The sequence below is a fragment of the Pelophylax lessonae genome (assembly GCF_965119305.1).
Source record: "Pelophylax lessonae genome assembly, chromosome: 5".
In the NCBI taxonomy this organism is placed as follows: Eukaryota; Metazoa; Chordata; class Amphibia; order Anura; family Ranidae; genus Pelophylax; species Pelophylax lessonae.
This window is the reverse complement of record NC_138772.1, coordinates 57,150,864-57,171,968: the sequence shown is the minus strand read 5'-3', so window position 1 is coordinate 57,171,968 and position 21,105 is coordinate 57,150,864. Positions and strand designations below refer to the sequence as shown.

At 44.7% G+C, this 21,105-nt stretch overlaps 1 protein-coding gene across 2 annotated transcripts in view; it reads left to right on the top strand.

Annotated features, from left to right (window-relative positions):
• Nucleotides 1-21,105, top strand: part of CDK14 (cyclin dependent kinase 14) — a 786,329-nt gene that overhangs the window by 519,293 nt on the left and 245,931 nt on the right. For both annotated transcript variants that reach the window (XM_082258252.1, XM_082258251.1), the window contains exon 12: nt 19,594-19,642. In XM_082258252.1, coding sequence (XP_082114378.1) covers nt 19,594-19,642 — 49 coding nt within the window. The remainder of the gene's footprint in view (nt 1-19,593; nt 19,643-21,105) is intronic.

Here is a 21,105-nt window from a genome sequence, read left to right as displayed (position 1 = left end):
TTGGGCTTAGAGTCATCATAGCGATGCTGGAGCGCAGAGGTCAATATGTATGTTGGTTTTTTTTTTTTATAACCCCAGACTTCTTTTAAACTTCATCCAGACCTGCTACTTGAATGTTATCGCAGACATATTAAACAGGTTTCTTTAGTGCCTATAAGATTTATATTGTATGTTTTTTCCTGAAAAAAAACTACATCCTGCTCCTTGGAAGTTTCTTATCACAAAATTGAAAATAATCATCTACTTGATCCCACTAACCTTTAGGAAATCTAACAGACGCTCTGAAAAAGTTCAGAAAAAAAAAAAAATTCAAACAAAATTCTAATGGTGAATGGCCAGCTTTAAGCCCCGTACACGCGCACCGATTATCGGCCGACCGATCGTCCGTCTTTTGTCCAGGGTTGTGTTTTGTTGGTTGGAATGTGCCTAGACTGCACACAAATTTTCTCGCCCAACAAAAATCTACTTCTGAAGTGATGTCATGTGTTGGATTGCTTTCTTTGTGTTCTTTCTTCTCTGAGCATGCCCAGACTTGCTCATAAGATTTTTCCCTGTCTAAATCAGTACTGACTGCACGAAAATCGGCCGTGTTTTGACGGCCAACAAAAATTTTATAGTCTGCACACCAGATTTTTTTTCGGCTGAAAAGTCGGAGTCGGTTGTCAGAAGCATCATACTAACAAGCCGAAAATCGGCAGATCGGACGTTGGCCGAAAATTCCCTGCCAATTTTCGATGCGTGTGTATGGGGCTTTAGACAATGGTCTCCAAAACAGATGTTCCTGTTGAAAGATGGTCCCCTCCTGCTCTGGTGACAACTGTAAAATTTTTGAATTTCCATCACTTTCTGGTGACAATGAACACCAAGACAGAAGGTGAACCTTTGTAGCACAAAAATGGTCAGCAATAAAAGCTGAAAGAAGCTCTAACTTTCCCACTCTATCCAAAACTCAAGTTTAGGCTTTAGATACATTTCAACAGTACAATTATTCCTTAACAAATATATGGACTCCTTTCAGAATCGAGCACAGAGTCTACCTCCCACGCCTGTTCAGTTTCAGTACAGTTCAGTTTACTTGGTAAAACAAACCAGCCAAATTCTACACACTGAGCTGACTAATCTGTAGACTGAGCTTTTTATTTTCTTGGTATGATTTCACACTTCTACATAATTGGCATCTTCAAGAAGCAAATACAATTCTGTATGTTCTGCCCTGCGTGGTTGAAAAGTATTTAAGGACTGTGGGTAGGAGCTGGGACTGCGGCTAGGAAGCTGCTAAAAGCTTCTTGTTGTGCGCAAAGGATCTCCCTGGGGCAATCTGAGGCCAAAAAAAAAGCAAACGAAGGAAATTGCATCCTACGTATCCTTGCCAAAAGGAAGCCAGGGAATGGACATAAAATATGAGGGACACACAGTATGAAACGAGCTGAATTGACTTTTGAGTCTGCTCAGACACAGGTAGGTCTGGATGGTCCAAGTCCATCCATAGTGAAAACAGACCAGGTCTGTATGTGGCCCTGTTCACTGAATTATGGAAGATATTGAATCTGAAAGGAACAGAGCAATACGTTGGGCTGTTGGCAGGGAACGAGGCGATTTATTCTCTACGGCGCTGCATAACAACATGTCTGTGCTGATTCTAATCTGGATATTACGTGGGGGGTAATGTGGATCTACCGGAGACAGGCCCTCCTAGAGATCTTCGATTGCCTGGCAAGAGTCAAAAGACGACTTGTTTGCTTATGTTAGTCTTAAGCAGCTCCATCTATAACCTAAATTCATTTTTTAAACATAAAAATGCACCTTCTGCTTTGCCTAAAGAATTATTCTCTCTGCTCTTGAACCGCTGTTTATCTAAAAGTAGATCTAAACCCACTCACTAAAACCTCATATGAGTTTCATATGTTATTGTCATTCCAAAATTTGCTCCCAGTCTTTAATTAGGGGTCTCCAAATTTTCTAAACAAGGGGCTAGTTTACTGACCTCCAGACTTCAGGAGGAGGGGGGCGACTGTGGCCAGTGGGTATAGAAAATGTCCTGGCATCAGTGGGATTAAAAAATGCCCCATCTTTGGTATTGCTGGGAGGAATAGCGCCCCATCATTGGTGTCAGTGGGAGGAGTACTGCCCCATTTTTGGTGTTAGTGGGATGAGTAGCACCCCATTTTTGGTGTTAGTGGAATGAGTAGCACCCCATCGTTGGTGTCAGTGGGATGAGTAGCACCCCATCGTTGGTGTAAGTGGGAGGAGTAGCACCCCATCGTTGGTGTCAGTGGGAGGAGTAGCACCCCACCATTGGTCTCAGTGGGAGGAATTATGCCCCATCATTGGTGTCAATGGGAGGAATTATGCCCCATCATTGGTGTCAATGGGAGGAATAGTACCCCATTGTTGGTGTCAGTAGGAGGAATAGTGCCCCATTGTTAGTGTCAATGGAAGGAATGGTGCCTGGCGCCCCATTGTTGGTGTCAGTGGGAGGAATAGTGCCCCATTGTTAGTGTCAGTGGGAGTAATAGTGCCCCATCATTGGTGTCAATGGGAGGAATAGTGCTTCTTTGTTGGTGTCATCGGGAGTAATAGTGCCCCATTGTTGGTGTCAGTGGGAGGAATAGTGCCCCATTGTTGGTGTCAATGGAATGAAAGGTGCCTGGTGCCCCATTGTTGGTGTCAGCAGGAGGAATAGTGCCTCATCATTGGTGTCATTGGGAAGAATGGTTCCCTATTGTTGGTGTCAATGGGAGGAATAGTGCCCCATTGTTGGTGTCATTGGGAAGAATGGTTCCTCATTGTTGGTGTCAGTGGGAGAAATAATGCCCTATCATTGATGTCAGTGGGAGGAATAGTGTTCCATCATTGATGTCAGTGAAAGGAATAGTGCCCCATTTTTAGTGTCATTGGGAGGAATAGTGCCCCATTTTTGGTGGGAGGGAAAGTCAGTGCCGGGACAAGGTCATCCAGGGCAAGGATGCCAAACTGCGCCTTCCCTTCCCTTAGGGAATAAACCATTGTGCCCAGGGCAGCCGACCCTTCTGCCCACCTCTTGTGACAGCCCTGGGGATTGTGCCCCATTGTTGGTGTCAATGGGGGGAATAGTGCCCCATTGTTGGTGTTAATATGAGGAATAGTGCCCCATTTTTTCGTGTCAAGGAGAAGAATGGTGCTCTAATGTTAGTCAATGGGAGCAATAGTGCTTCATCGTTGGTGTCAGTGGGAGGAATAATGCTCTATCGTTGATGTCAGTGGAAGGAAAAGTGCCTCATCATAGGTGTCAGTGGGGGGGGGAATAATTCCCTATTGTTGGTGTCAATGGTAGTAATAGTGCCCCATTGTTGGTGCTATTGGAAGGAATGGTGTCAATGGTAGGAATAGTGCCCTATTGTCAGTGGGAGTAATGATGCCCCACTGTTAGGGTCACTGGATGAAATAGTGCTTCTTACCAGAGGGAAGAATAGTCCCCCAGTAGCTGGATAAAGAGAAGAAAAGCTGCAGTTTGGCGATCACTCTTTTAAATGAATGTATCTTTCAGTAAATAATATTGGGTGATCCTGCCATGAAGGTTCATATTCAGGAACTTTCTGTTATTGGGTGACAACTGTCTCCCAGACGTTGTCACTATGATACATGCTCCCCCGATAGACAACAAGCTGCCATGTTGACACACATTTCTCTGCCATGACCTACAGTTGTCATCAACAGGAAGCCAGTCTGGAGCAGTGCTTTGCAGTGGCTACTATGGAAAAAATGAATTTAGCCAGAAAGTGGCTGAAAGAGGCTGGGGGGTATTAGCAACACTGAGATGTAAAAAGCATCAAAAGTTGTAACTAGAACTCTGGCAGTTGTTTGTGATACACAATAGTTTTGACACTGAAATTACTTCCAGGATCTAGATCTGGTGGGTATACCTTTAGTGTAAAAACTTCAAAATGGTTCATAGGCTTTAAAGATCAAGAATACAGAAAGTTACACAATTCTTATACAGGAAGACTGAAATCTTAACCACTTAAGCCCCGGAAGATTTTACCCCCTTCCTGACCAGGGGGTATTTTGCGATTCGGCACTGCGTGACTTTAACAGACAATTGCGCGGTCATGCGACGCTGTACTTAAACAAATTTGACGTCCATTTTTTCCCACAAGCGGAGCTTTCTTTTGGTGGTATTTGATCACCTGTGCGATTTTTTGATCATGCGCTATAAACAAAAAAAGAGCGACAATTCTGCAAAAATAACAATACTTTTCACATTTTTTATATGAAATTCCCCAAAAAAAAAAAAAGTAAAAATCTACATTTTTTTAACATTTTCGGCCAATTTGTTTTATGCTACATATGTTTGGTAAAAAAAATCGCAAAAAGCGTATTTTGATTGGTTTGCGCAAAAGTTATCGCGTTTACTAACAAAGGGAAAGATTTTTGTCATTTTTGTTGTTTTTTTTTAACGCGTAATGGCGGCGATCTGCAATTTTTTTTGCGGTACTGCGACATTGCGGCGGACAGATCGGACCCTTGACTGACATTTTTGACACTTTTGGGGTTACCAGTGACATTTCTACAGTAATCAGTGCTATACATATGCACTGTTACTGTAAAATTACACTGGCAGTGAAGGGGTTAACTTTTTTTTGAGAGGGAGGGGTTATGTATGTCCCTAGGGGCGTGATTCTAACTGTGATTGGCTGTGGCTTGAGGTGTATGAACAATGATCAACGGTCCTACATAGTAGAACCGTATGATCACCATTCATACACAGGGGAGAATGACAGGCGGCTTGTTTACATTAGCCGCCTGCCTTTCTCCCTCTGCACCGATGATCGCCGAGTGACCGGCGGACATTGGGTCCGCCGGTCACATGCGCGGGGGGGGGGGTCCGTGACCATGCGGGAGTGGGAGCGCGCCTCCGGGAGGAGACCCTCACAGGCTAGCGACGTAGTACTACGTTGCTCTGCCTGTGAGGGGCTGACCACCACAGTAAATAGTCGTGCGGCGGTCGGCAAGTGGTTAAACAATGTTATCAGCTCTCACCAGTTCTATTCTGAGAACTACAGAACCCCCTTTCCCCCATGCTATAGAAAAAAGGGATTTGACGTTTGTTGTCCAAATGAGGAGTGAGCAGCCCGGGGTGACAATGCTGCTTCTCTTTAGATACTGTACAGTAGTAAGCGTTGTCACCCTAGGACAGGAGGTGTTTTACTGGCAGGATCACAAGGAGAAAATGTTATAAATCTAAAAAGAAAACGAAAGCAGCCACCACATCTAAGGATTGGTAAACTGCAATAACATTTTTTTTTTGGGTTTGGATACGCTTTAATTAGACTTCCAGTTTAATATCAGTTTTCATGGGACATTAAAAACTGGAAGCTATGGTATGTTTGTAGAAACTACAATGTTTCCTAACTCCAGGGTAATCCTTAATGTCTGTTGGTGTTGTCTAGTCCAGACTCATTATCAGCGCTCCTCATGATATGAGCCCTCCTCATGTGATGCAGTGTGGAGCCTGGCAAGTGCCGCTGGCAATGTAGGAGGGCAGACAGACCTGCTCTTTGTTATGTGTGTTACAAATGTGCCAACAGAATTACCAACTGGCAAGCCTGCAGACCTCACATTCAAAATCATGATAAAATATAACACAGAAATCACCGTAGTAGCCCTTTTCCCACAGCAACAGGACTACTAAGGTAAGTATAGGCATATACAGTATAACCTCAATCACCGAGACATATGACCCATACACATGATCAGGAAATCATACAAAACATACCGCCTTGTACGATAATCTGATCATTAGTACAGAGCTTTCCAGAGCTGATCAGGACAGGTTGTGCAAAAATTATGCGATGGGACAAGCACGAAAATGTTTCTTGTATGATACCAGATCGTACGATTTTTGTTTTAATCAGACAGTTTTCATCCGAAATTACAATACAAATACAGAACGATACATTACATCACTTACACTTTTTTTATTCTGTCGTGATCATTTTTGTAATTTTAGTAACCTCTTCATTTTCGATATAGAGACTAGCATGCAAAAAAAAAAGATGATCATTCGTCCGATAATCTCATTTTGTGTACCAGGCTTTACACTTCGCTGTCTGCTCTGTTCTGACTAATAGATTGACTGCCCTGAGACTGCTCATTTACAGAGCATTGCCTAGAGACTGACCAGTTACCTACAGAGAATGAGAGAGAAAGATTGCTTAGTTACAGAAAAGGATTGACTTGGGGTAAGCAGTTACATCGAGAATGAGACTACCCTGAGACTACTTACTAACACAAAAGATTATTCCCTAGAGCAGTGATGGCAAATCTTGGCACCCCAGATGTTTTGGAACTTGATTTCCCATGATGCTGATGCACTCTGCAGTGTAGTTTAGCATCTGGGGTGCCAAGGTTGGTCACCAATGCCCTAGAGGGACAGCGAGAGACTGCAGTAATGCTACTCAGTTACAGAAAAGGAATGACCTGAGATAGGCAGTTACATCCCGAAAGAGAGACAACCCAGAGCCTTCTCCGTTACAGAGAAAGATTTCCTAGAAGTACAGAGAGAGAGAGAGAGACTACCCAGAGACTGCTCCATTACAGAGAATGATTCCCTAGAAGTACAGAGATAGAGAGAGAGACTACCCAGAGACTGCTCCATTACAGAGAATGATTCCCTAGAAGTACAGAGAGAGAGAGAGAGACAACCCAGAGACTGCTCCATTACAGAGAATGATTCCCTAGAAGTACAGAGATAGAGAGAGAGACTACCCAGAGACTGCTCCATTACAGAGAATGATTCCCTAGAAGTACAGAGACAGAGAGAGAGACAACCCAGAGACTGCTCCATTACAGAGAATGATTCCCTAGAAGTACAGAGATAGAGAGAGAGACTACCCAGAGACTGCTCCATTACAGAGAATGATTCCCTAGAAGTACAGAGATAGAGAGAGAGACTACCCAGAGACTGCTCCATTACAGAGAATGATTCCCTAGAAGTACAGAGAGAGAGAGAGAGAGACAACCCAGAGACTGCTCCATTACAGAGAATGATTCCCTAGAAGTACAGAGATAGAGAGAGAGACTACCCAGAGACTGCTCCATTACAGAGAATGATTCCCTAGAAGTACAGAGAGAGAGACAACCCAGAGACTGCTCCGTTACAGAAAATGATTCCCTAGAAGTACAGAGAGAGAGAGAGAGAGACTACCCAGAGACTGCTCCATTACAGAGAACGATTCCCTAGAAGTACAGGGAGAGAGAGACAACCCAGAGACTGCTCAGTTACACAGAAAGATTCTCTAGAAGTACAGAGAGCACACGAGAGAGACTGCTCAGTTACAGAGAATGATTCCCTAGATGTACAGAGAGAGACTACCCAGAGACTGCTCAGTTACAGGGAATGATTCCCTAGATGTACAGAGAGAGACTACCCAGAGACTGTCAGTTACAGAGAATGATCCCCTAGATGTACAGAGAGAGGCTACCCAGAGACTGCTCCATTACAGAGAATGATTCCCTAGATGTACAGAGAGACTACCCAGAGACTGCTCAGTTACAGAGAATGATCCCCTAGATGTACAGAGACTACCCAGAGACTGCTCAGTTACAGGGAATGATTCCCTAGAAGTATAGAGAGAGACTGCTCAGTTACAGAGAATGATTTCTTAGATGTACAGAGAGAGACTACCCAGAGATTGCTCAGTTACAGAGAGAATGATTCCCTAGAGCAGGGATCTCCAAACTTTTTTAAGGGGCAGTTTATTGTCCTTTAGACTTTAGGAGGGCGGGATTGTGACCAGCAGGGGCAGAAAATGTCAGGGGCCCAGCATCAGTGAGAATAAATATGGTCTCAGGGTTGGTGGTCAATAGGAGGAGGAGTAGTGCCCCTAAAAGTAGTTGGAATCGTAATGACCCAATGTTGGTGTCAGTGGGAGGAATAGTGCCTCAAAGGCCAGATAAAGGCTAGCAAAGGGGCCGCATCTGGCCCTCGGGCTGCAGTTTTGAGACCCCTGCCCTAGAGGTACACAGAGAGAGAGAGAGACTACATTGAGACTGCTTAGTTACAGAAAAATATTCCCTGGAGTTCCAGAGAGAAAAAGGGAGAGCACCATGAGGCTGTTTAGTTACAAGTCACCTAGGGACTACAGAAAGTGAGGGACCACTCTGAGACTGCTCAGATACAGAAAATAATTTCTTAGAGAGAGAGAGACTGCCCTGGGACTACACAGTTACAGAAAAAGATTGACTAGAGATAGTCAGTTGCATCAAGAAATAGAGACTATCCAGTGATTGCTCAGATATCGTGAATGGTTCCCTGGGGTTGCAGAGAGAGAAATATAGAGAGAGCACTATGAGGTTGTTTAAGTAAAACTCTCCTAAGGACTGCAGAAAGAGACCACATAGAGACTGCTCATTGACTAGAGGTAAGCAGTTATATCAAGTAAGTAATACCACCCTGGGACTGTTAAGGTTGCAGAGAATGAATCCCTAGAGACTGATCAGTTACTGAGAGAGAGAGAGAGAGAGAGAGAGAGAACAAGAGAGCTGTTTAGTTACAAAAATGGATTACCTAGGGACTAATCAGTTACAGAAAGAGAGTGACTGCTTGGTTACAGAGGAGTGCCTGGAGCATCCTTACTCAACAAGGGGTTCTGAGGATCTCCAGGGTTGCTCAGGGAGCAATTAGCAATGTTTGACCTTGAGATAAACAACCACTGACATCTATCTGACATCTATCTGTATTTGCACCGGAGCGTAGAGCAGCGACAGCTACAGCGCATTTACTTTTAGCTTTTTTTTTTGTTTTTTTTTGTTTTTTAGTTGAGCGTTTTTGGAGCAGCATTATTCATTTGAATGGGCCTCCCTCCACTCCAAAAACGCTCCAAAGAAGTTCATGTACCAAATCTTCGCACAGAGCCAGGAGCTTTTGCTGTTGCAATTTTTGGCATGATTGTAGCGCATTTTGTCACTCAACAATCGCGGCAAAATCGCACTGCGTTTGGGGTGCCAAAAGGAAATATTGGCTTCATAAATGTGTTCCTCAATTTGCCATGATTCTGGAATTGCGTCGATTCTGCCTGCGATTCCAGAATCACGGCAAAGCGCGGAACGCGTTTGCGATTCCATTTATTTCTCAATGGAACTCCAAACCTGTTGAGATTTTGCCACGATTATTGAGTTACAAAATGTGCTAGAATCGTGCCAAAAATTGCAACCGCAAAAGCTCCTGGTTGTGTGCCAAGATTTGGTGCATGGACTTCTTTGGAGTGTTTTTGGAGTGGAGGGAGGCCCATTCAAATGAATAATGCTGCTCCAAAAACGCTCTATAAAAAAACTAAAAAAAAAAAAAGGCACTGTAGCTGTCGCTGCTCTACACTCAGGTGTTAGTGCCGATTCACATTTGTGCGATGCGGGAAGGCTGCAAATATGCAGCGTGATCCCGCATCGCATCCGCACATCTGGCAGTTCACACTGTCATATGCGATACGCAGGGGGTGTCAATTAAATGTTAACGACACCCCCAGTTTGATCGCATATCGCAGTGCGATCTGACAGTTTGCACAGAATCGGATCGCACAAGTGTGAACCACTGTGCGGTCCGATTCTACAGCGGCTCAAAAAAAGCCTCATGTGCGTGTTTGGTGCGGATACAGTGCGAATTCAGCCATACAAAGTGTATGGCTGAACTCGCATCCGCACATGAGATCGCATGTAATGAAGGAGCAGTGCGCTCCGAATTACATGCGATCTCGCAAGCCGCACAAATGTGAACCGGCACTTAATGGAGTCTTACAGATAGATGTCAGTTGTTGTTGCTTATTTAAAGGTCAAAAATTGCTATTATTTCTTAATTGCCCCCCAAACCAAATCGCTCAGGTGTGAATGGAGCATAAGAGTGGCATTTTTCCCACTAAGCGAGAATCCAAGGAGCCTTTTTCCTCTTTGTCCACCATTGTAATGGGAACCCTCTACTGATCACCCATGTAATGGGGGCTTTTCTCCCAGTAATGACCAGTGTAATGGGACCCTTTTCCCACTGACCACCAATCTAAGGGGGGCTTTCTTGACTAAGTACCAAATTCAAGGAGCATTTCTCTGACCACCAGTGTAAGAGGGCACTTTACTGACCACCTATGCAAGGGAACGCTACAAATTTCACTGTCTGCCATTCTTTTCTGGCCTTTTATAATATTCAATTCACTTTATTACTATTACCTAAAATAAATGTTATATAGAGTGTCAAATACACAAAGTATGCCACATTCCTTATTCTTTTATTCCTAAAAAATTTTGGCTGACTGTTCAAGCTAAGTCCCGGTTTACACTGGTGCAATGTGGGAAACCCTGCGTTTCAGTGCCCGGTTCCCACATCGCACAGTGGTTTCACACTGAGATCTGCAAATTTCTGGGGGTGTCAATGTAAAGGTACAGACACCCCCAGATTGGTTCGCAGATCGCAGTGCAGGAATCGGATCGCATAAGTGTTAACACCCATGTGATCCGATTCCAGTGTGAACCAAAAAAAAGGGTCCTGGTGCAAATGCCATGTGATTTCAGCCATACAGTTTGTATGGCTGAAATCGCATTGCACAGACATCTCATGTGATCTGCACAACAATGCGGTGCGAATTATTGTCTTAGTCAATAAGGAGGGGAGTCCCGGGCAGCTGAGACACTCCTGCAACATCACTGGATAAACATGGGGTTAGGTCAGTATTAGCTCAGATTCACACTGTAGCGATGACATATATCGCATGTGATTCGGAGCGCACTGCTCTGAAAATCACGTGCAATATCTGTGCGATGCGAATTCAGCCATACAGATTGCATGGCTGAGTTTGCATCGGATTCGGACAAAACATGCACAAGACCCTTTTTTGCTTTGCTTTGAATATTAAAAATGAATTAAACATCATTTTCAGTTTAGTTCAGTCGATCAGCTCAGGAGTGCTAGAGAGTGAAGTTATTACAGTATTGAATGTGCAGCTCACATTTTAAAGTATATCTAAAGCCAAAAATAATATTTTGGAAAGAGTGGGGAATGGTTAAAACCCACGTCAATGTTTTTTTTATTTTTTTTTGCCATCTGTGTCTCATTTGGTAGATCTCCCCTCCCTTCCTGTCCTGTACATTCGTCAGGAAGTAAGGAGAAATCTCCACTTCGTTGTCACTAGATTGGGTGTCCTTATCAGAAGGTTTTCTCTCTTTTCCTTATCTGATGACAACTATAAAGTTTTGGATTTCCCATTTCTGCATATTCCACTGATAATGGCCCTGGGGACATATAGTGTAAATCTCCCTGGTGGGGACACAGACCTCAATTAAAAAAAACCTGTCAAGTGTTTTACCCGTTTTATACTCCAAAATGAGTGTATTAACCACTTAAGCCCCGGAAGATTTTACCACCTTCCTGACCAGGGCCTATTTTGCGATTCGGCACTGCGTGACTTTAACGGACAATTGCGCAGATGTGTGACGCTCTACCTAAACTAATTTGATGTCCTTTTTTTTCCCCACAAACAGAGCTTTCTTTTGGTGGTATTTGATCACCTGTGCGATTTTTTGATCATGCGCTATAAAAAAAAAAAGAGCGTCAATTTTGCAAAAATAACAATATTTTTCACATTTTTTTATATGAAATCCCCCCCAAAAAAATGTAAAAATCAAATTTTTTTTAACATTTTCGGCCAATTTGTTTTATGCTACATATGTTTGGTAAAAAAAAAAATCGCAAAAAGCGTATTTTGATTGGTTTGCGCAAAAGTTATCGCGTTTACTAACTAAGGGAAAGATTTTTGTCATTTTTGTTTTTTTTTTTTTTTTTTTTAACGAGTAATGGCGGCGATCTGCGATTTTTTTTTTTGCAGGACTGCGACATTGCGGCGGACAGATCGGACCCTTGACTAACATTTTTGACACTTTTGGGGTTACCAGTGACATTTCTACAGTAATCAGTGCTATACATATGCACTGTTACTGTAAAAACGACACTGGCAGGGAAGGAGTTAACTGTATTGGAGAGGGAGGGGTTAAGTGTGTCCTAGGGGCGTGTTTCTAACTGTGATTGGCTGTGGCTACTAGTGTAAGAACAGAGATCAACGGTCCTACATAGTAGAACAGTCTGATCTCCATTCTTACACCGGGAAGAATGACAGGCAGCTTGGTTTACATTAGCTGCCTGCCTTTTTTCCGGTGTAATGGACGATCGCGAGTGCCGGCGGACATCGGGTCCGCCGGGCACACGCACGGGGGGTGGGGTTCGTGAAGGAGCGGGAGTGGGAGCGCGCCTCCGGCAGCGCACGCTCGCTCCCTAGAGCCTCACAGGCTAGCGACGTAGCCCTACGGCGCTTTGCCTGTGAGGGGCTGACTGCCGACGTAAATAGTCGTGCGGCGGTCGGCAAGCGGTTAAAATTTTTTTTTTTTTTTTAAACTTTAGATACACTTTAATAGACTGATTGTAAGCTCTGAGGAGGGCCCTCCTAACCCTCTTATCTTGAATTGTATTGTAACTCTACTGTATCCCTTTATATTGTAAAGTGCCTTTATAATAATAATAAAATAAGAAAAATATTAGATTTCAGTTTATAAAAATTAGTTTGCAATATAAATTTTTTAACTAGGTGGCTCTCATCGCCCACCTTCCATTGCCAGGCAGAGCCATCTGAGTACACATCTGGCTTAGGGCTGAAGAAAGTGGGAAAAAAAAAAAAAAAAAACTTCCTCTTATTCACTGTTACTTAAAATGCAAGCAGTTATTTTTCAATTCTCACAGCAGAGCTGCGGCATCTTCAGCATTCCGCTAATAAGCTCACTTGTGATTTGAGCTGAAATTCTCTTCTGTTTGAACCTGTCCTTGACACAAGGCTGTCAGATATCGCCTATTTATTAGCAGATAATGATGTTTGGATAAGATGTAATTTAGACCTATATGTGAGCTGATATTGAAAATCTCCATATTGAGCCTATTATACCTGGCTTCCAGGATTTAAATATATGTAAAACCCATCAGTATCTGGATATAATGAGTTGTATCGTACTAAGTAAGGTTAAAAAAAGACTGCAGTCCATAAATTTTAACCTTCTTTTAATAACGTTGATTCAGAGGAAGGCAACAACAAAACCCACGTATGGTAGTTGGAAATTTTTACAGTGGAAACAACAATCCTCCTTGACCTCATCAGTGGCAGAACATCAAATTCTGCTTTTTATAGTTGGTGATGGCGTCTGTCCTAAAGAAGAGTTCCAGGTGTGGATATTTTATACATTGTTGGTCCAGGTTGAACCAATGTAACTATGTGTAGCACTACTCCCATGGTTAGGGATTCCCCTGGGTTACCCACAGCAGCAACTTGATAATTCAAAGTACTTCAAATGGATGGCTCAGTGAGAAATCAGTCCAGGGGATTTGTTTTTTGTTGTTTTATTTGAGAACTGGGATAGGAGAAGGGATGAGTGGGATACTTCAACCAGGGGAGGACTGGGCCAGGGTGCAGGGGGGCAATTGCCCCCTGGGCCGCTCTGATGCCCCAAAAAAAGGCTACAACGCTTCTGCCACAGACATTCCTAAAGGATTCCTGGTAAAGAAAAATAAAAAGTCCCCACTGCTGACCTACTGAGTGAGGGATAAAGCAAGGACAGAGCGCAGGCCTCCTTCCCTAGCATGGATGGTGTAAACTGTGTCTGAGCAGAGGCCGGTTCCATGCCCCACTGGAGACTCTTCTCCCCGGCCAAACCCAACCGAGCTGTCCCAGCTCCCCCCAACCGCCCCATGCTGGCCAGGTCGGGAACCCAGATTCAGCTGGTAAGTAGAGTACCTGGAGCAGGGCTTCAGCCTGGAATGGGGGTCAGGAGGACGGAAAGAGGGAGAGTGGGAGGGGGGGCCGAGTTGGTTTTTACTTACAGTCTGCCCCTGACTCCAACTGAATGAACTATGCACAATGTCAGGACTTCTAACTGCGTTGAATGCAGCAAGGCCGCTGCTTCACCTTGCCACTGTAGTGAAGTAGGTAATAAGTGAACTATTCAGTGAATCCCTTTTCAAGGCCCTACACGGCACCCCCTTTACCCCTGATCTTCAGGGTTCTACTTTGCACCCCCTTTGCTCTGACGTACTGTGTGAGCCGACCATCTATCCTCTGACTTTACTGGAGTGGTCCCCCTTCCTAGGCAGACCCTTAGGCAAGTCCCCTGGTACTCACAGACACGGTTTTTCCTGGAAGACTTTGCCAGCAGCTCCACTGTCAGTTCTACAGGACCTTTTAGGCTCAGATCCACACCTGTTGCACTAGGCCGACCGCCTATGACCACTTTCCTCAGACAACTGGAGGAGAGACAGCTGTCAGCCTTCCCCTGGGACTCTGCTTCCTTCCAAAGACCCCCTGTCACATGTCCCCCTGGCTTTTATAAGCGATCCCAGGATGCACTGCAGTTGTGCCATCCCACTGGGGCTCTCACAAAAGCCTATATGTCACTGGCTGGGTTTCCTCCACTGTCCAACAAGCTCCCCTATTTGATACAGTGGGGACACTCCCTCAGACCCAGTGAATCACACATGGGATCATGCAACAGGCAAAACTAACAGATCAGGCTCCTCTGATATGCAGATGGAGGATAATAATGCTTTTACACCTAGCACCTAACTAGGAGGGTGCTACATATGCTTACACCATACCTGGCCAATGCTACTGGAATCTGGAAATCACTGAAGTAGACTCTGCTACTCTGGTGATCTCCACTTGCTTCCGGGTCCTGTGCTGAGTGGCTGGCTTCCTGCATTGTGAACACAGGGGGAAAGCTGCACGGCATGCACACCATTTAGAGAATGCTTTGCATGTTTTGAATGAATGCAAAGACTTCACTGTCCCACTCATAGGCAGGACCTGTGACAAAGTCCTGACCTCACTTTTCTCTATAGTGGTTAAAGCAATACAGATTGGTCATGCATTTGGATAGGAAGGAACAGCAACACACTGATGTGGTCAAACCTCAGCTTTCTCCTCCTGTCAGCGGGCTTCCTGTGCACTCTTCAATATAATAAAACTAGACTGGCTTGCACTGCTGTATTTTTTTCTCCCATATGTAATCCTACTATGCAAGGAACCACAGGGAGCTAATATGAAGACAGTACTATTTACTTCTATATTTATAATGACTAAATCAATGGGTTTTATGGAATTATATTGTATTTTGCTACTTATCTGCGTTAAATGGAATCCATTATATGTGTAGCAGGATTCCCAGCCGTTTTGCTGGATATGGGTCACCCTGGGTCACCGGGTGCAACAAAAGTCCCTTTGTTCATGTTTCTCCAATTGTGAGCACTGAGACAATGACCAGTCCAGTATCTTTTGGATTTTTGTATTTATTTGGTAACTTGGATAGGAGAAGGGATACTTCTATCTACAACTCTATGTACAACTCGGCGGACACACTTGAAAAATGCTGATTGGCGCTGACTTGACGCTGGCAAGATGCCGGTCAACACCTGTTAACGCTGGCCTGATTCCTGTTAACGCTGAACTGACTTGTGACTGCTTTTCTGAATAAAATAGTCCTCTTTAAGCTCCCTTAGGCACTCCTTGCCGAGGTAGCTATTTGTATGCGCTGCTGCACTGCTGAACACTTCAGGGCCCAAACGGGCGCCCCCTTTTCCCTCACTTCTCTTCAGGGCTTAGACACTGGCACCCCCTTTCTCTAAACCTCTCTACTGGTTAGCTGGCTCCCGGATCCCTTTGACCTTCTGGAGTGGCCCCCTCTCCTAGGCAGATCCCTGGGCAGTTTTGAGTGCTCACAACACTGCTTTCCTGGAAACTTCTGCCCAGCAGCTCCACTCGGTCCACAGCAGTCTGGATCCCTCTCTGCAGCTCAGCTCAACCTGCGGTCCTCTAGGCCGACCGCCCAGGACACACTTGCTTCCTCTGACAGGTGGAGAGACAGCCGTCAGCCTCCTCCTGGGACTCTGCTTCCCGCCAAAGACACCCTGTCATGTGCTCCCCTCAGACTTATACCCCATCCCAGCAGTACCATCTTAAGAGCATTGAAGGGCCCCGGGCAATGCAGTGCACTGGGGCCCCACCTACACAATCACCCACGAGAATTAAAATGCAAATTATCGATAAGGTGATATTTATTGGTACAGCAGTGCCAAGCTAATGACAGCTTCCAAGTTGGGCGGCTGGGTCCGGTGAACACACACACGGATGGGAGTCAGACTCAACTGTCCTATGTGTGCCCGTTCCCATGGAAGCGGACAGGCATTCCTGCAGTTGTGGGCTCCCCCTCCCCGGCCCAAGTGGCCTGACAGCAACGCAGGGCCGACAGCCGCTTGCCACCTGCTAAGTTTGGCAGCAAGATGCACACGGGAATCGGGACTAATGCTTGGCTCGGGCTGGGTCAATGGGCAGGTGGGGCCCCCAGGCAACTGCCTAGCGTGCCCATTCGGTAAGATGGCCCTGCATCCCAGGGTGCATTGTGGCAGACCCTGCCCTCTGGGATAGATGCAAGCTATGGTGTACTATTGGCTAGGTTTCCTCCAATGTCCAATAAGAGCCCTCATTGGACACAGTGGGGAGACTCCCCAGACTCAACAGACAAATCTGTAAACACATGACAGCTTAGCTGAATAATCAGGCCTCCCTGATAAGCAGACAGGGCCACAATATGCTTTTCCTAGCACCTAGCTAGGAGGGTGCTACAACTAGTGGTGGTGGTGGGGTGGTGGGGTGGTGGGGGGGGGGGGTTGGGGATCAAAGTTTAAACCATTTGTATTGCTGTTGGGCGATACTATTCTTTCCCTCCTGGTGACCTCCTGCAAAAAAAGTTTTTATCTACCCCAAAGATTGGTGAGGACGTTTATGCTTGTTGGGTTAGGTGGCTTTTCCGGAGGACCTGGACCCGCACTTCTTGCTTTTTCACCTAGTTGAGAATGACGTCATCCCCTCAGCCTGAAGTCTGCTGGTATACGGGTGTTACTAATACCGGGAGGCTTTGGGTCAGTCTTGCATGCGCTGCAGTCTGCCATCAGACAGTGGTCTCTGTTTAAAGAGCAAGTAATTGCTGCCCTTTTTTTTCTTGACCTGCAAAGTAAAGGCATAATGTGCTAGTATGCATCGTATACTAGCACATTATTTGAAACTTACCTGCAGACGAAGCCCTCGTTGTCAGCGCTGGAGGCTGCATCCATCTTCACCCGTCTTCCTTCCGGGTCCGCAGACTCAGGCTGTGTGACTGGCCAGAGCTGCATGACATCACTCCCATACATGTGCGTGGGAGCCGCTGGTCACGGCACAGGGCTCTGAGGAAACAGCACAGGTGGCGGTTCCTTCAGAGCACATGTGCCGATGACGTCACCCGCTGCAAATACAGTAAATATCTCCTAAACTGTGACGTCACCGGTGGCAAATACAGTAAATATACCCTAAATGGTGTGCGTTTAGGAGGTATTTACAGTACCTATAGGTAAGCCTTTATATAGGCTTACCTATAGGTACAAACAATCCATGGAAGTTTACTTCCTCTTTAATGTGTTACTAACCCCACAACAGTAAAATCAGTCTGTGTATGCAGTGAAGCATGCTTATTCTAGTTAACCAAAGGGGTTGCATTGCGTAAAAATGCTGTTTGATCCAGTCTTCTCTGATCCTCCCCTTTTTCCGATCTTAGCAATCCATCTCCTGATAGAACAGAGCCTTGGGGTAAGCTGCACATGCTCAGTTTGGTGTGTATTGCTAAAGAGTTTTTTTTTTTTGGGAGGGTGCATGTGATCAGCACAGGGCCAATCAGAACTGTCCAGACAGAGGGTTAGGGGTCGTGCATTCTTTATAGGCCAATCAGGGGAGAATGAAAACTCCCCCTACAAGTTTTAACCAGACACTGATAGAATTTACAAGACTGCTATATACTACTGATGAGAAAAGGCATTTAGCAGTTTATATTTACAAAAACTATTTCATTTCCACGTTCTGTGTACTGTGGGAGACCAGATATAGTTAATGCAGGCTCCCGGGTTTAGTAACAGTTAAAGCACGTATTGTGTAAGTGGTCTCTGTCTACCTTCTGTACTTTGCCTTATAGATTATTATTAATAAAGAGGTTCCATGTTTATCTGGAGTGTGGTCATCCACTGATTCTACGGGAGATATATGGGAGTGGTGCTTGTTCATGTAACACTGCACAAATATGAAGGTCTTTCTGCATACATCGGCCAAACTATAGGGCAGTGGAATGCTTGGACAAGCATTGACTGCCTGCAATGCTTTCTGAACAAAGTCTGTATATAGCCTATATATATAATTGTGAGGGCCTAACTAAACAAGCCTTTTAAATTATAGCCAATCAGGCAGGCCCTTCAATTACATAGTTGTTAGTGGATCTAAAGGTGATTGTACAATTCGATTGCAGCATGTGTGACGCTACAACTCACCGCACTGTTTGTAACCTGTTGCCATAGGTGAGCTAACACATATTTTACCGCACTTTATAGCAACATGGCAGTGTAAATAGCTGACCCTAACAGTGGTCCCCAAACTGTGGCCTGAGGGCCAGGCGTGGCCCTTTGCTTGCCTTTATCCGACCCTTGGGGCACTATTTCCCCATTGATACGAGACCCTATTCTTCCCAATGCCACCATCAATAGGACACAACTCCTACCACTGACATCAACAATGGGGCACTATTCTTCCCCATACTATCAAAGATGGGACACTGTTTACTCCCATTGATGCCAGGACAGTTTCTACCCCCACTGACTGGGTCCAGACCCCCTAAAGTCTGAAGGACACTAAACTGGTTCTTTGTTTAGAACATTTGAGGACCCCTGCCCTAACACATTTCTCTGTGTCTTTATATGTTATTAGTAGTTCAGTTTATACTTGTCTTTCTATCAGGTTTTCTATTGCTGCCTGTGTCCCCAATAGGGAGATTCGCCCTCTCTAATTGTCCTATTCACCAAAGGATAGGAAATGAAAGTGAGGATAAATCAAAGGAATAGATGGGAAATCTTTCAATGAGGACACATGACTCTCTGAAAGAGATACCTTCTCATTTCCTGTTCAGTCTGCAGGACAGGAAATGAAAATAAATTTCCCTCTATGACACAGATGGCAAAAAAAAATGACTCCAGTTTTAACCCACTACCATATGCTAAAAAAATTGATTTATACTTTAGGTAGACTACAGGTACATGTTAAATCCCAAAGTTTACTACTTGCAACAAAAGCTGGCCATAAAGGAAATGGCCAGAGTTGATTCAGTGGGTGACTCAATATTCCTCCGTCCAACATCCTTCGAAGGAAAAACTGAAGTAGTCGGGTGTTCAATTGTCACCTGAATGGCTCCTGCATCCAATCATTGTCTGGCACCTCCGGCTGTCAGAATACAGTAGCCACAGTGTGAAATTCATCCATCCATGCTGGGTATGGTCAACGTAACATGTAACCCGTATGGCAAACATAAGGGATGGGATGGGGTAGAAGTTTTTAAAGTGGCATTTCCTTTTAGCTGACGTGGTGCCAGGAGGTTCAACTCACCCAAACTCTTTTCATAACATGTTCCTCTAAATACATATCCTGCTATTATGAACGATAAATGTAATCATGTTCTATTTGTATCTTACAGAAAGGTTTACACAGTACGGCCCCAAGAATCTTCGGCAAGCTTGGAATAAGTAAGTTCTGCATTCTTCTTGTATATTAGAAAAGCACTGAGGTTACTTCCTAATCATTTTTTAGATGTCGGTTTTGTCTGTTCTTCGTTATGTTATATCGATGATTTCCACTATTTGCTTGAACTGTTCTTTTACTTTGTTTCTTGTCTTTATCCAGATGTAATTATATCAAATAAATTCAATAAAATATTAAACTCCTGCTGGCACAAAGTGCATGTAATGAGGGGAGATGGAAGAACTGTTATGTAAGGCCCTGTTCGCACTATTGCGCCATAGTAACACCAGGGCCATCTTTAATATTGATTGGACCCCGGGCAAACATTTTCTTGGGCCCTTCCGAATCCACTTGTCAACTTTTTGTGGGCAGTGCAGGCTCAAGGGGGAGCTGCTTTGGGCCCCACAGCAATGACTGGGCCCCTTTTGACCTGTGTTAAAGACAGCCCTGGGTAACACACTCATTGCCGCAATGTATGTTATGTGCATTGGTGTTATACGGCACCATTCATTCTCAATGGCACCTCCATGCATCTTCTTAAGGCGCTTGCATTGCAGCATGGCAATGCACTAATGTGCATTGCTGTGGGCTGAAAATTTTTTTTGCGCATTAGGTGGCCCCTTTCGAATGAGTAGGCTGCCTTAACATAACGCACATTAACACACAGCATAACATGCGGTAACGTTGCAACAAAAGAAAAAAAAAATGATTGTACCAGAAAAGCTATGATATTAACAGTATAAAATATAGAGCACCAAGGGTTTTACAGAAGGCACAAATGCTATGAAGAAGGGGGGTCGGTAAAGTGAGTGGATATGGTCCTTCCTTATCAAAGGGGATCTGTCACAAAATACACGTCTAGATATAAAGCAATTCGATACTTGGTGAACCTGTCTTGTCCTAAAAGTTTCAGACACCTTGTGGTACCTGTAAATACCTATTGTATTTATATCAGTTCTGTGTCCCTGGTAGACCCTCACCCTGGCACCTAGGTCAGGATTGGCGCTTTTCCACTGCATGGAACCGAACGGTTCGGCTCACTTTTGTGCTTTTCCACTGCTGGTACCGCATGGTATGGTGTAGGAACGGTTCGGTACGGTGCGGTACGGCGGCGCTTTTCCACTGCATGAAACCTAACGGTACGGCTCTCAAAAACAGTACCACCTCGATTGTGGTTCCAAGAGGTACCATACCCGGTACCATATCCCACAATCTTTTGCATGCAGTCACTACTAGCCACTGATTGGTCAGAGAATCCCACCCACCCTGTTGTTATCTCACCCACTTAACTTTAGTACTACTTTAGTGGAAAAGCAAACCATACCGTACCGAACCGTTCCAACACCGTACCATGCGGTACCAGCAGTGGAAATGCAAACCGGGGAAAAGTGCCAGATGTGTCCATGAGGTCTTAAACTTGAGCTGTGGTCAACTTGTAAAAAATATTGTTTGGTAGCTCCCTCCTCTC